The sequence below is a fragment of the Spea bombifrons genome, chromosome 3, assembly GCF_027358695.1.
Source record: "Spea bombifrons isolate aSpeBom1 chromosome 3, aSpeBom1.2.pri, whole genome shotgun sequence".
NCBI classification, from domain to species: domain Eukaryota; kingdom Metazoa; phylum Chordata; class Amphibia; order Anura; family Pelobatidae; genus Spea; species Spea bombifrons.
In genome coordinates, this window is record NC_071089.1 from 91,109,907 (window position 1) to 91,124,858 (window position 14,952).

Sequence of the window (14,952 nt, forward strand, 5' to 3'; positions counted from 1 at the left end):
TAGAAAACCTTAGTAGAACTAGACATATATATTAGCTGGAAAAGGGGATACGGTTATATGTTAGTTCTTGGAGGAGGTAACAAGGGGTATTACATTTATCATTAATACACAACGCAGAGCGGATTATTCTCCACGCATATCAATTGGTGGTATTGGTTTGAGAGAGGAGAAGTATATACAACATATTGGTGCCGTGACCCGGATACATATTGGTGCCGTGACCCTTGGCCAGAAGAACTTTACAGAGTCTGCCTGGAGTGTGGTGAGTATAATTGTTATTATATTCTATTGCTGTGATTTGTTCGTTTGATATGACATGCAACATGGAGGGTGCAAAAGTTACTTATTCTGAAAATGTTAAGAAATGGCTTCTGAATTATATTAAGAGACATGGTGGTCCTTATGAAATCCCACAGGACTGTAAACAGTCATGGGAGATGTTGCAGAAGTTTTTGGGAGAGACATTATTTGAAAAAAAGGTGTCAGAGAGTAAAAGAAAAGGTTGCATTGTGCAAGGACTACTCTCTTGTTGTTTAAGATTGGAAGAAATTGTGAAAGCAAATGAGGATAAGTTGGCAGAGCTGAATGCTTCAATTAAAGTAAAATCTGAAAAGCATGATGAGATGTATAATGAATTAAATAATAAGATTGTTGATCTTAGAGTATATGCAGTAGCAACTGGAGAAGCTTTAATTGAAAAGGCCAAAGTGTGTGAGGAGCTTAAAGAGGAGAATGAAAGGGTGAATGAGAAAATGTTGGATTTGCAGAGAGAATTGGATGAATGCAGACATGCTACCAATATGGCTTTTAATAAAATGGCAGAAAGTATGGCACCTTCTAGTATGTCTCCTGCACCTGAAATTCCTGGGTCCGTTAACTCAGGGATTAGAGATATAGGATATAAATCTATTTACCCATGGGATGATCTGAAACAAAAGCCAGTGAGTATCCCTGCTGCCCCAACTACAGCAACTACAGTGTTAAATCCTGATAATACTGGTGGGATACAGCTTGTTACTAAACATTTAAAGCCACAAGAAATGGATGCCATTGTTAAAGAAATAGGTCTGGTCCCCCAGCATGACATTAACCGTTTTTTGCAATGGTTTTGTGGGTTTCAAAGAGTAAAAGAGATGTATAGCTTGACAAGAGAGGATATTGAAAGAGTTCTGCAGAGAGTTGCTGGAAATGGATTGTGGGTTAGGATTGTACAGACATGTGGTCAGCAGTGTAGAACTAGGGATATGTTGAAAGAGATTTTAAGAGCATTGTATGGAATTACATCTGGTATGTCGTTGTCTGGCAAAATTAAACAACTGAAACAAGAATCTCCTTATGAATTGTCGGCTAGAATATCTACAGTTATGGAACAATTGGTTGTCAGTAATCCTGGTTTTGAACAGGGAGGGCTGATGCATAGATCAATGTTTTTAGATGCATTAGAGCAAGAGGTTAGAGAGGAGATTTTATCAGTAACCCCAGATCCATCAGAAATGTGTGACATATTATTAAGAGCTGATAATTTGTGGAGAAGAAAGATTAAAAATGAGAGTTTTGCTGTTGATGCTGCAAGAATTTTTAGGGTAGAGGGGCAAGAGAGAAGAGACAGGTCTGGCATGTATTCTCAGAGGGGGAATAGATTTCAGAATATGGGAGGTTATAGAACTGATAACGACTCAGATAGAGGAAGGAGGGTAAAGAGTGATAAACCGTTAAAACCATGGGTACCTTTTCATGAAATTAAAAATGAAAGAGATCGCTTACAGGAAGAACTAGACAATGTGAAATATGAATTGGATAAGATCAAGAATGCAAAAACAAGGGTAGCTACTGTGGAAGACAACAAGGTAGTTCACCCTAAAGAAAAAGGTGATTGTTAGGAATTCCGAGCCCCCCGAGCCCCTTCTTGTCATTTTCTCACGAATTTGATCTTAGATCCCTGGGGGCGGCCCACTGTTGATGTTTCATTAGGGGGAACTCGAGTACAAGCGCTGCTAGATAGTGGGGCAGCTGTAAGTTTTAGCAAGCATGTTAATCCAGGAAATGAGAAAATTAGAATTACAGGTATTACGGGGCATTCCATTGAAGCTCCTTTTGTACGTGATGTGGAAATGCAAATTGGACAGGAAAGATGGGTGTGTGATGTTGTATGTGAAAATCAAGATATTATTGGAGCAGATGTTTGTTTGGAACAAGGACTGGTTGTTGATTTGGCTAATTTAAAATTGTGGAAAATGGAAGGAAAAGGAAATACAGGCCATGTATGGCACCCTCCGATGGAACTAGCAACAGCGACAGTGAAACCAGTGGGGGAAGCAAGGGGGTGTTGGGACCCCAAATGGAATGATATTATGAATGAGTATCAGGATGTCATTGCAGAACATAAACAGGACTGTGGTAAAATGCAAACAATGGTGTTGCTGGAAGGCAGTGATCCACCAGCCCAAAAACAATATCCAATACCCAGAGAAGCTTTCCATTCCATTACAGGAGTAATTAAGCAATTAGAAGCCCAGGGCACATTGGTAAGAGTTGCGTCTATATGTAACAGCCCGGCATGGCCAGTGTCTAAGCCCGATGGAACGTATAGATTAACGATTGATTACCGAGTTTTGAATAGACATTCAAAAAGCATGGCCCCTATTGTTGCTGCTTATCCAGAAATTATTGGTAAGATAACTCCAGACATGAAAGTGTTTTCTGTGGTTGATATTAGTAATGGTTTTTGGAGTTTAAGTCTTGATCCCAGGTGCCAATACAGGACTGCTTTTACTTGGGAAGGAATCCAGTATATGTGGACAGTTCTACCGCAGGGTTACAGAGATAGCCCAGCCATTTTTCATGCTCACATGAAAGAAGTGGTAGATAAATTTTCAAAGTCAGAAAGGATTGTTCAGTATGTGGATGATATTCTTATTGGGTCTCCCTCAATGGAGGAACATAAAAATGATATCCAGGAATTGTTACAGCTTTTGAGAGAGGCAGGCTTAAAACTGAATCCAAAAAAAATACAGCTTGGAAGAGAGCAGGTTCAGTTTCTTGGTGTGACCATAGGGAAGTCTGGGCGCAGTATTAATGAACAGAGAGTGGAGCTGATTGGAAAAATTCCCTTACCTACAGATGAAAGGTGCCTAAGACAGTTTCTGGGAATGACTGGATTTTGCAGAGATTTTGTTCCACAATATGCCGAGTTAACAGAGCCACTGTATGATTTATTAAAGCAGGATCAGTGGAAGTGGCAGCTTGAACATACACGAGCAGTGGAAGATCTTAAAAAGGCCCTTGGTAATGCTCCAACCCTAGCTGTCCCTAATCCTAACCTAGAATTTCGGATGTATCCCTATGTGGGCCCCAATTCTCTAGCAGTTGTACTTACCCAGGAGTGTCTTGGCAAACAAAGACCTATAGCATATGCATCCAGTTTGCTTACTGCAGTGGAACAAAAATATCCTCTGTGTACACGTATGGTTTTGTGTTGTTACTGGGCAATAAATAAATTCCGATACTTGACGGGAACACAAACTGTTGTTATAGCAAGCCACCATACCCCTATTGTGTTGTTGGCAAATGGCAAATGGAAAGAAAGTGATGTAAACAGTAAAAGGTTAGCTAGATGGACTACTGCTTTGTTGTCAGAGAACATAAAAGGGATGCTACTGAAAGAACCTAGTGTTCTTGCAGGTGGATTGGTTATAGAAGGTGAACCTCATGAATGCCAGATATTAGGAACAAATTTGCAGCATTCAGTTTTTAGAACGATGCAACAACCTTTTGACTGCAGTCATGAATGTTGGTATATTGATGGTTCCTCATTTTATCAGGATGGACATAGGATAGCAGGCTTTGCTGGTATTTTGGTAAAAGATGAGCAAATTGAAAAACAGTTTATGTATTCCTGTAAATCGGTTTCTGCACAGTATGTTGAGATAGCTGCACTTCTCCAGGTACTCAATGAAATGAAAAATTTCAGCAATGAGGTCAATGTTGTTTCTGATTCAGACCAGGTGTGTAAAGGAGCTGTTGTGTACCTTCCATGGTGGAATGTGATGAGGTTTAAAGGAACAGATGGAGGCAGAGTAAAATATGATTCCTTGTGGCAAGCTATTGAAGAGGAATCACATAATTTCCATAGAATTAATATCAGAAAGGTACAGGCTCATAGGAAGGCAACACGAGAACACCAGTGGAATAACAAAGTAGACAAATTGGCAAAGGAGGCAGCTAGTGTGGCACATGAGTGGCCATTGTTAACAGCTGTTATGTCAATGCCTGTAGCTGTCTTGACACGAGCAAAGGCGAAATATCTTTATGAACGAGCAAGTGAATTAGCTAAACTACAAGAAAAAGATGAGGAGCTAGGCCCATTAAAACTAGCTTGTGAAACAGGTCCTATCCAGTATGAGGGCCAGAACCTATATTTAAGGGAAGGGTTACTTGTAACCACTAAGGATGAGGTACCAATATGGGTGGCCCCAAAAGGAGTGAGAAAAGATATTCTCACTTGGATACATGGCTCTCCGGTAGGAGGACACCCGAAGCTCCCATTAGCAATGGAAAGATTAGACCAGGTAGCTTGGTGGCCCCAAAATTCTTTACATATGGAGGATCACATATTATCATGCCTGGAATGTGCTAGACATGATCCTACTAACAGAAGACGGAGGGGAGCTTTGATGAGACAGGCACCCATGGGACCATGGGAACGTATCCAAATCGATTACACTGGTGAATTACCAAATACTGCCCACCGAAATAAATATATTCTTGTGGTAGTAGATTCATTTAGTCACTGGGTAGAGGCGTTTTCAACAAAAAATTGTACTGCAATCAACACAGCCAGAATACTTGTAAAAGAAATTTTCAGTAGGTGGGGAATTCCAAAGGTTATGGACAGTGATAGTGGACCAGCCTTCATTGGTAATGTTATAGAGGAAACCTGTAGTTTACTAGGAATTAATCACAAATTCCATATATACTACCATCCAGAATCCTCTGGTCAGGTTGAAAGAATGAACAGGACAATAAAGGATGCTTTAAAAAAGGTTGTGAATGTGCAAGGAACTGATTGGGATGAGAAATTGCCATTTGTTTTGTCAACTATTCGTTCCAGAGTGTGCAGATCAACAGGTTTTGCCCCTTATGAAGCTTTATTAGGGAGAAACATGAGAACGTGGGAACATTTACTGAATCCTCTCCCACCTGCCCTAGACACAGTAGCCTTATCAGAAGCCTGGGTTGAGAATCTTAAAGAACATATTTTGACAGTGCATAAATCTATCTGCGCTACTGATGAATGCACTCACAAATATACCCAAAAGTGGTTTAATGCCAAAGGAGATTTAACAGAACATGAGATTGGTGACAGAGTAATGTTGCAAGATTTTGCTCCCTATCATCCATTTCCTAAACCAAAATGGAAAGGTCCATATGGTGTAATAGACAAAATTGGTCCTTCTGTGTACTTACTAGATGTGGGGGAAGAGAATTTTAGATGGACACATGCGTGTCAGATAAAAGCCTTTAAAGGGAAAAACGATGTGCAGAAGTAATGTATATTAACATGTTCTCTTAGTTCTCTTTTCCAGATAATAGAAAATGGAGAAGACCCCTGGAAGAACATCTCAACTAGGAAATGTGAAATGCCAAAATACAGCAGCAGTGATATGGTGGTTGATTGTATCAGGCTTAATGTATATACTGTATATAAAAGGAGAAAGGACTAGCACTCTGATGGACAATAGTCATAAATGGGAAATAAGGGTACATCAGAGCAATTTAGGTGAAAAAAATTCAGGAGATGCAGGTATTCTAGTAGATAGGTATAAGAGGGAGGAAAGACGTCCAGAAGAAAAAGGAGAAATCAGAGTAACTTTAAGAGTAAAGGGGCAATCGCCAGAAGTTACATTTAAGGATAAGCATACCGTGGTTGGGGCTATAGGGGGATGGATAGTGGTACAGTGTAATATTTCAATGCCTAAGTCTAACCTTCCCTCTGAATTTGCAGTTTGGAGCTATCCAGGAGGGAGTGATATGCATAAGAGTACCGGTACATTTTGGGCCAATACCACAAAGGAAGTGAGAATAAAGATGCTGCTGGAAAGAAATTTTACATTAACCCAGGATGGTTCTGTGACATGCAATCACAGTGGACTGCATACTATAGTAGACTCAGCAATTAAAGTACAACTTACTAAATCACAGGACTGCCCAACAACCACCCCCTGGCCAGAGCATGGATTATTCATACAACCAACACAAACGGTCGCTTATACAGATGTGTCTTATGTAACATTACCTTTATTGTTAAATTTTTCTTCATTTAATATACCAGAGAGCTGCCCAGAAATGTTGAAAGAATGGTTTAAAAAGGTGTTTCAAGCACATATTAATCTATTCTGGGATGCTACACAAGGGCTTCGTTTTAGAGAGAGAGAAAAAAGGGATCTGGGTACTGATATAATATCAGGATTCAGTTTGGGGACCTCAATTTGGAATAGAGGAGACATAGAGGATCTAAACTCACGAGAACAAAAATTTGTAGATGGGTTGCAACAAATTTTACTTAAAGAGGGACGTGTGGAATTTAACACTCTAGCCGAAACTGATCTATCAATACAGAACATTCACACAGTTGCTGCAGATTTGCAATGGATTAATATATCTGTAAATGCTCTGAGAGAATCAGTTGAGAATAATGATGTGTCCAAGGCTATGGTATGTGGTATAGTCGGAAATCTACTAGTTGAACACCTAAATTTAGGCCTCCAAGAAATAAAACAAGGGGAATGGCCCAGAATTGTGAATTCTACCCTAGTTTTTGATCTGGTTAGGGAATTTGGCATAGATTGCCAGAATGTAGTCCTTTCCAAAATTAAAAGTCTACAGAGTTGGTGCAATAAGTGTAAAGTAGGGAAAAAGGTAATTCCATTAATAATCGACATTCCAGTTTGGACAGAACAGCCTGTACCTGTTTATAAGATGACTATGCTGGGTGAGTTAGACGTGGCTAATGGCACTAATGTTTTAAAACAACTCCTGCCACAAACCCGCTTGGTGGTAAAAGAAAACCAGTTATGGAAGATTATTAACCCCAGTTGCTGTGACAGACGTAAAAATGCTTGGCTTTGTTCCTGTGTACTAGAACCCCTAGTCCGCTCAGATGGATGCATAATGGAGAGCTCAGGGAGCTGCCCAGTTCACCTTCACAGAACTGTAAATGGATGGAAAAGGGTGGCACATGGGCAGGGCCCTACGATCTGTGCACTGGGTGTATCTAAAATTCTCTGGCAACAAACTGTACCTTGTAATGTACCTGCTACAGGATGGTGTGTTAATCTCACCTATGGCTCCATGAAAGTGGGTAAGGAGGTCATAAGAGCTAACGTTCAACTCACACAGGTATCTGTGAACATGGTACAGGAGGAGCTGGGAAATTGGAATAAGATGATTCCCTCACTATTTAAAACAATCCCGCCACTTAACATAGATTTGGATACATTATTTAAAAGAAATAATAGAAGGGTTGTGCAATTACAGGATCTGGTGAAAGAAAATTTAGCCAGCACTAAAGAAATTACACATAGCTTTCAAGAGCCCTGGTGGAGCATCCCCTACAATGTATACACACACCCAGGATTAAGAACTGCTTCTGTAATATTTGTATTCCTGCAATTTGTATTAATTTGCTCCTTATTCATCCTATATTGCTTCTGGAGGAAAGAACTGAAAAAAACACACACCAAGCAGGAACGATTAGAGCTAGCATCAATTGTAGGGATATAAAATACCAGTATATTGGTTCTTGTAATACTGTTTGGGTTTGAGTTGGTATATGTCTTTATGAATAAGTTCCTATATGGATCTTATTCAAGTGGGGGAGTGTTGGGGTAAATACAAAGTATGTATATCTGTAATTAATATGTGCTTGATTAAGTTTATGTGTGTATATTTGTATGTATGATAGCTGCAAGCCACTTAGGGGGGAAGTAACAGGAAAAACAGCTGTAAGAAGATATCACACCTATACACTATGTAGAGAAGGAAGGAAATGCATCACCTGGAGATAGGCATGGGAAACATAGCAAGTCAATAACATCACACGGTGGGGTCTTGGGAACACAGGACAGGGACCTCATTTACACATCAATAGAGAAATCCCTTAAAAAGACATTGTAGAAACACACAGTAGGGAGACTGGATTGGAGAGTCTCATCCTTGGCACATCACCCACACAGCATACACACTTAGCAGCAGATATTAGATAGATGGGATGTTTGTGAGTGGTATGAATGATTGTCATCTGGATATCACTGTAACTCTGGTTTTGTCTTTGCTGTAACATTAATCTGGGTAGATTCTAATTAAAGCTCTCTCTCTGGTAAGAATCTTGGGTTGGCTGTTTTATTGTAATATCGGGTAGAAAACCTTAGTAGAACTAGACATATATATTATCTGGAAAAGGGGATACGGTTATATGTTAGTTCTTGGAGGAGGTAACAAGGGGTATTACATTTATCATTAATACACAACGCAGAGCGGATTATTCTCCACGCATATCAATTGGTGGTATTGGTTTGAGAGAGGAGAAGTATACACAACATCCAGGACCACAGGTAGGCCATTTGGGTGGCTTTCAGAGATGGTACTACAAAAAAATCAATGACGACTGAAATGTGAATTTATGTGTGAATAAACCACTGTAAAAATGGTAAAAGTGCTTACCTCTTTGAACATTTGTATTTACCATGCTACAGCACCTAGGTATATAAAGACAGCTTTGTGTCCAATGAGTGCAAAAGACAAGGATTTTGTAAATATATATATATATATATATATATATATATATATATATATATAGGCATTTTTGGGAGAGAGAGACAAAAGACAAAGCGATAGAGATATGAGGAATGATGGTCAGCTATAAGGACTCTGTTTTGTGTTTGTAACTGGGAACCAAATGTGCTGAATAGTCGTATTAGTGTGGGTAAATCATTCTTGTTAAAAAATACAGCAAACACAGCAAAGTTTATCTTCTGGCTATTTCTTCCATAAACTCACAAAATTGTGCCCATCCTGCTATCGGTTGTGTTATATGTGAGATAATCTCCTTGAACCCTGTATTAACATGTAGCCATCATCTAATGTATTTAATATATTTATCATGTATATCACGTATTAAACCAGCTTTAATGGTTCATGCTAAATGATGCTAAAATATATTAGATAATGACATATGCAACCTTTGAACAGTGTTTTACTCATATGTTTCTTAAGGGATTTCCAAACATTTGTTTTTGATATAGCCACATAGCTATATTGGATGCAGTTGTGCTGTGGATAAAGGAAAATATTTCCGTTTAACAGATCTACCTGGAGTTATGTATTGAATGCTCTTTTTTATGTTGTTCATAAAAAAACTAGCGATTTCCCATTTATACCGACTCAGGCAGAAGGGAAAAACTTAAATTTGATTGGTAAAGCTTTGCAAATGCAATTGTCCCAGCATGAAAAGTAGGCTGAGAACGGCTTGAAAGCATGACAGCTATTAATGACCACAGGATTGCCAACTGGTAAGGAAGTCAAGAACTAACAAAGAAAATTATATTCACAGAAAAAGCGCTCCTAAGATGATTTTCTTGACATTTTAAAATAGAATATAAACTACATATACTGTATTTTCCTACAATAATGATGCATTTCTCTTGGCATTTGTAAATGTATTGTATGAAATAACTAGAGCTGTGTCTTGATGTCACAATACCCTATAGACATAATGTGGATTTATACAAGATAATATCCCAGAGAACATGGTGTTTTTACTTATGAGAAGATATGACTTTCCCCTTATTCATTTCTAAGTGTACATCAAAGAATAATTGTGCTTTCTTAGATTTTAAGCTTGTCCTATTGGAGTGGACCGGGTATATAATTTGTTTTGAAGTGGCCAGTTATACCACATCCAACATAATATCAGCTTTTGGTTGATCATGCCCTATGGGGGCAGCAAAACCCAGTAGCATTACAGTGGATTGAAGCCAGAGAATTTTGACAATATCAACAACAGACAAAAAAAACATTTAAATGTACAATGTATCTGTAAGAAATTATGACTCTCTTACAGGACAATTCCTTTAGGGAATGTGTGATGAATAAAGCACAAATATAAGTGTATAGAAACATTTATATTGAATTAGGTCTCTGCAACACATTATAAAAAATATAACATACAGAAACCATTTGATAATAATACAGAACAAAAGGGATACTTAAGTATTAAAATGATCATGTAGTTATTTCAATTCCTATTTAGTGATAGGAGTTACAGTGTACCACCATCAGTGCCTGGCTCAGTAAATAGTGATGGAAATTATGCTGTACCACTGTCAATTTCTGTCTTGGTGTATAGTGATGGGAGTTTTGCTGTATCACTGACAATATCTGGCACAATATATCGGAATGGGAGTTTTGCTGTAGCACTGACAATGTCTGGCATAATATATAGTGATAGGAGGTATGCTGTACCATCAGATGGGGTGATGATTTTGGCCTTGTTTTGCAGCCACGGGACCTGGGAATCTTGCATTCACTGAATGCCTCTGGATACCAAAGTATTCTAGAGTCAGATGTGAGATCTGTCCAAAATTGGGTCATGCAACAGGACAAAATCCCAGCAAATTTACAAAAAAAATATAAGATTCAAGGTGTTGCAATGGCCCAGTCAAAGCTAAACCTCAACCCGGTCCAAATGCTGTGGTGGCACCTTAAGAGAGCTGTATATAAACAAATGCACGCAAACTCCAATGCTCTGAAGCAATGTTGTAAAAGAAGAGGGGGCCAAAATTCCTCCACAACGACCTGAGAGACTGATAAAATCATTCAGAAAATGATTACTTGCTGCAAAAGGTGGTTCTACAATCTATTGAATCATAAGGTGTTCTTAGTTTTTCACACATGGCTTCGCCATTTTAACATTGTTGTTGAATAAATCATGACACTGTGTAAATATGTCATCTGTTGTTGTTCATCTGAGGATTTATTGTATCTGAGATTGTACCTAATTTTTAGACCTGCTAAGGAACAGATGATTGTTATTATGTACTGATATATGTCAAACCATAGAGTTTAAATATTGTGTACTTTCTTTTTCTTGCGACTGTTATAGACAAAAAAGTCCACATCAAAAATATGGATTATAGCTTGTTTTATATATTATATACCTTAAGCTTTTCAATGCATATGCTGAGCAAAACCAGTTATAATCCAAAGAGTGTTATATATTTCGGTGTGTACCTATTTAAAAAAAAAATTAGGATTATAGTGAATTTCACATTTGTGTTCTAAAATGTAACTATGTGTAAGTGTATGTGAGCATGTATGTGTAATTGTGTGTGAACAAGGGTCTGTATAAGTGAGCATGTGTGTAAATGTTTGTGCGTGAACTTGAATGTATATGTGTGAGCATGGATGTGGATGTTTTGTTAGTGTGTGTGAGCAATAAGTGTGTGTGTGTAAGTGTGAGAGTGTATATAAAAATATGTGCCAGTGCATATGTTAGTTACCTAGGTGGGGCAAGAGGCCGATAAGTAAGGAATGTGTACCAATTACTCTAGGAACGTACCTGGTGTAATTCATCACTCCGGAAAGCAAATTTACTTTGTTCCAGAGTTTAATGGGGGTGTTTTTTATACCACTCCAGTGCCTGATGCTACAGTGGATAGGCAATTTTTATGTACCACGCCCTTCAGCACACGGCAGCCCTGCACTGGGAGTCTGTGTGGACTATTACATTAATGGCTGAACTGTTACTCATAGACACTTTCACTTCAAAATATTAGCATTTACAGTGGACTGGAGCAAATCTATGAGGGCAGACTGTTGACAAGCAGACATGTTTAAATCACTGAGATCTTCAGGATGATCCATTCTACTACCCATGTTTTTTTATACTGATGGTATGTCTTTGTTCTTGACTTGATATATAATAGTTAAAAATGAGTGTGGACGAAACACCTAAACTAAGTACCGTATTTTCTCAATTATAAGACTATTTATAATAAAAACTATGATTGAGAATTTTTTATTTCCTTTTATTTGCCAACCTGCCCCCCAGTTATGCACATCTGCCCCACTGCATGCTACTCTGCCCCCAGATATGCCTTATACCCCCCTACATGCCACTCTGCCCCTGCTGATATGGCTTATACCCCCTATATGCCACTCTGCATCCCAGATATGCCTTATGCCTCCCTGATATGCCACTCTGCCCCTGATATGCCTTATACCCCCTATTTGCCCCTCCAGCTTACCGATGCATTCCTATACTTGTCCTCCGTGCTTCAGACTCCCTGGTGTGTAGTGGGGCAGCCGGTGGATGTCTGCGCGCTGCATGTAGAGACCCTCTGCTGCTACCCGGGACATCCGCCTTCGCTTCTATGACTGAGCACCGGAAGGTCACATCACGCCAGTGCTCCATCTTAGAAGGCCCTGGTAGCAGCGGAGGTTATCTGCGTGCATCACATAGACGTTCACCGGCTGTCAGAGAGGAGGATTCAGGTCTTCTGCAGTGCTGCGGGAGATTCTCCTCTCTGACAGCCAATGAACATCTGCGCGATTCGCGCAGACAACCTCCGGCCGGTACTTCCGTCGGGGCTTCTATGATGGAGCACCAGAAGGTCATGTCACGCCGGCACTCTGTCACAGAAGCCCCGGCAGAAATGCCAGCAGCAACGGAGGTTGTCTGCACCAGCTGCTAGAGAGGAGGATCTAGGTCTTATAACCTAGCAAATACGGTAATTTGGAGAGGTATCCCAATACTTTTGATCATACGGCATATCTTAATCTCGTTATCTATTAGACATGTGCAAATGGGCCAAAAACGATTCAGATTATTTTTTCTGTTTGTTTTTGGCCAATTCGTTTACAGGCAACAAATGATGTTCTCTGCCCATTCGGTTCAGCTGAAAAATTTTGGGGGCATTTTTAATTCGGGAACAAAATTTGTTTCCCGGTGCCCACATTCACTCTCATTCACTTACACTCTCATTTTCGTTCACTTTCTTTCTCACACTCTCTAAATGTTTCCCTACCCGCTCTGCCGACCACTTACACTTTTGCTGACTTCTACATGCTTCTTATCTCCTTCCGTATCTTCGTCAGCACCTTATTTATCTTCTATCTTCGTTATTCTATCTTCAAGCCTTTATCTGGAATCTTTTTTCTTTATCCACATCTCTACTGACATAACCCAACAACTTTTGCCAAAATGGCAGCGCTAGGGAAGAGGACGTCACTGAAAGCGCCATCATATTGCTCTCATTGGGCATGAAAGAGAGAGTTAACGAGAATGAGAGTATGAGAGAATGAGGGAGAGTGTGGGTGAATGTGGAGCCACGAATGTCAGATGAAAATTTTGTTTTTCGCTTTGATTTTGCCAGATTTGTGGGACGTCTTGCCTAGTTTTCGTGGCTTCAGATGAATCACCAAATTTGCAAAAGTGTAGTAACTTTGCAATTCATAGAAATCCAAATGCACAAATCTATCTTGTATCTATCTTGTATCAGAAATTAAGGGATTGTTTCCTAATCAAGTCCTTTCTAGGAGATAAGTGTATGATTCCTGAGTACTCCAGTACCTGCTCTGCTCTTGCTTTAATGTAATCAACAATTAAATATGTTCATCTTTTGGTAGAAAAGTCCACTGTTTCTGCTAAACTGCTACAAAATATTCCCCATCTTTTGATAGACACAAACACCACATGGTTTAAATATGTATCATATTGTGATTGTATCGCTTCACCACATGTAATTTGTTAGGGTTTGCTTTGCAGTGACCTTCTGGTAGACAGAACCAAGGCCCTTTATTATTTCACATGGTACCAACCTCAGCGAGTAAGTTCAGAGCTTCTTAACCAATTTAACATGAGTTGCACTTAAACATGACCCTTTAATTCATCAAGTTGTCTCACACAGAGCAATCTTTATTAGAAAAGGAACATGCTTACAAATGATCAAGGTCAGAAACAATTAAAACTTCACAGATAAATTAGAATTTCAAAGATGCTTATGTTCCTCCATTAACCTTTAGGCACACAAATAGCAGGGCACTTAAGATAGAAAAATCCAAATGTCCAATCTATCACTATCTATGGTGCTGATTTATTTTTTACTCTAAATAATTTCTGTGCAAGTCGGAATCAAAGAATTATTACTCATAGTTAAATATTGTAACATTACCTAGCTTACAAAATCTAGCTGTGTGCTGTTAACATGTAAAACATTAAATAATGGTATATTTAAATGAGTGATTCACTAACTTAATAATACTGTACATGAAATTGTATTTAGTTACTATGCTTTATATACCATAACATTATTTTGATGACATAGAAAAACAAAATGGGATGTTGCAAAAACAGTCAGTGAGTATTTATGTACCTCTGTATCAGGCACAGCTTTTAAAACCATTATTGAAAAACAAACCACTTATTTTCTAATTTTCACTTTTAAACACAAAGTAACTTTTTCAATCTTAGAAGAGATAGAAAACTATGTTTTACAGAGATTTTACAAGCCTTTCTTTAATATTCTCTAACTAATTGTGCAGTGATCAGACACAGTTCCTATTTGTTGAGATTATGTTAAGGTCACCGGGCTAATAAAACATTGAAAACTGTGAACTCCTGTAATCCACCTCCAAGGGGCCATTTGCTAAGAGGACAATCGGTCAGTCGAGTTAAGGGTTGACTTGACTGACCAAAATTAACGGGGCATGCATGTCCTTCCATTCTAGAACTTGCAAAACAACTTGCAACTACATGAGATTTTTTTTTATAGTTACAAAAATGAATTTAAATTAATATATTTCCATATCCCTTGCTCATAGAGGATTTAAAAGAATAAAAGCCATCTATGTGACAACACCCCCTTCCTCTACCTATTTGGAAAAAAGAACCCT

General features: G+C 38.8%; 1 protein-coding gene across 1 annotated transcript; it reads left to right on the top strand.

Annotated features, from left to right (window-relative positions):
- The first annotated feature begins 294 nt into the window (after positions 1-294).
- On the top strand, positions 295-2,424 carry LOC128482683 (uncharacterized). The gene has a single exon (XM_053458534.1). The coding sequence runs from the start codon at positions 312-314 to the stop codon at positions 1,878-1,880; it is 1,569 nt and encodes a 522-aa protein (XP_053314509.1). The 5' UTR covers positions 295-311; the 3' UTR covers positions 1,881-2,424.
- Positions 2,425-14,952: the final 12,528 nt, after the last annotated feature.

What these genes read in the sequence shown, in the direction of transcription:
- LOC128482683 (XM_053458534.1), top strand. Translation starts at nt 312, where the DNA reads ATGACATGCAACATGGAGGGTGCAAAAGTTACTTATTCTGAAAATGTT.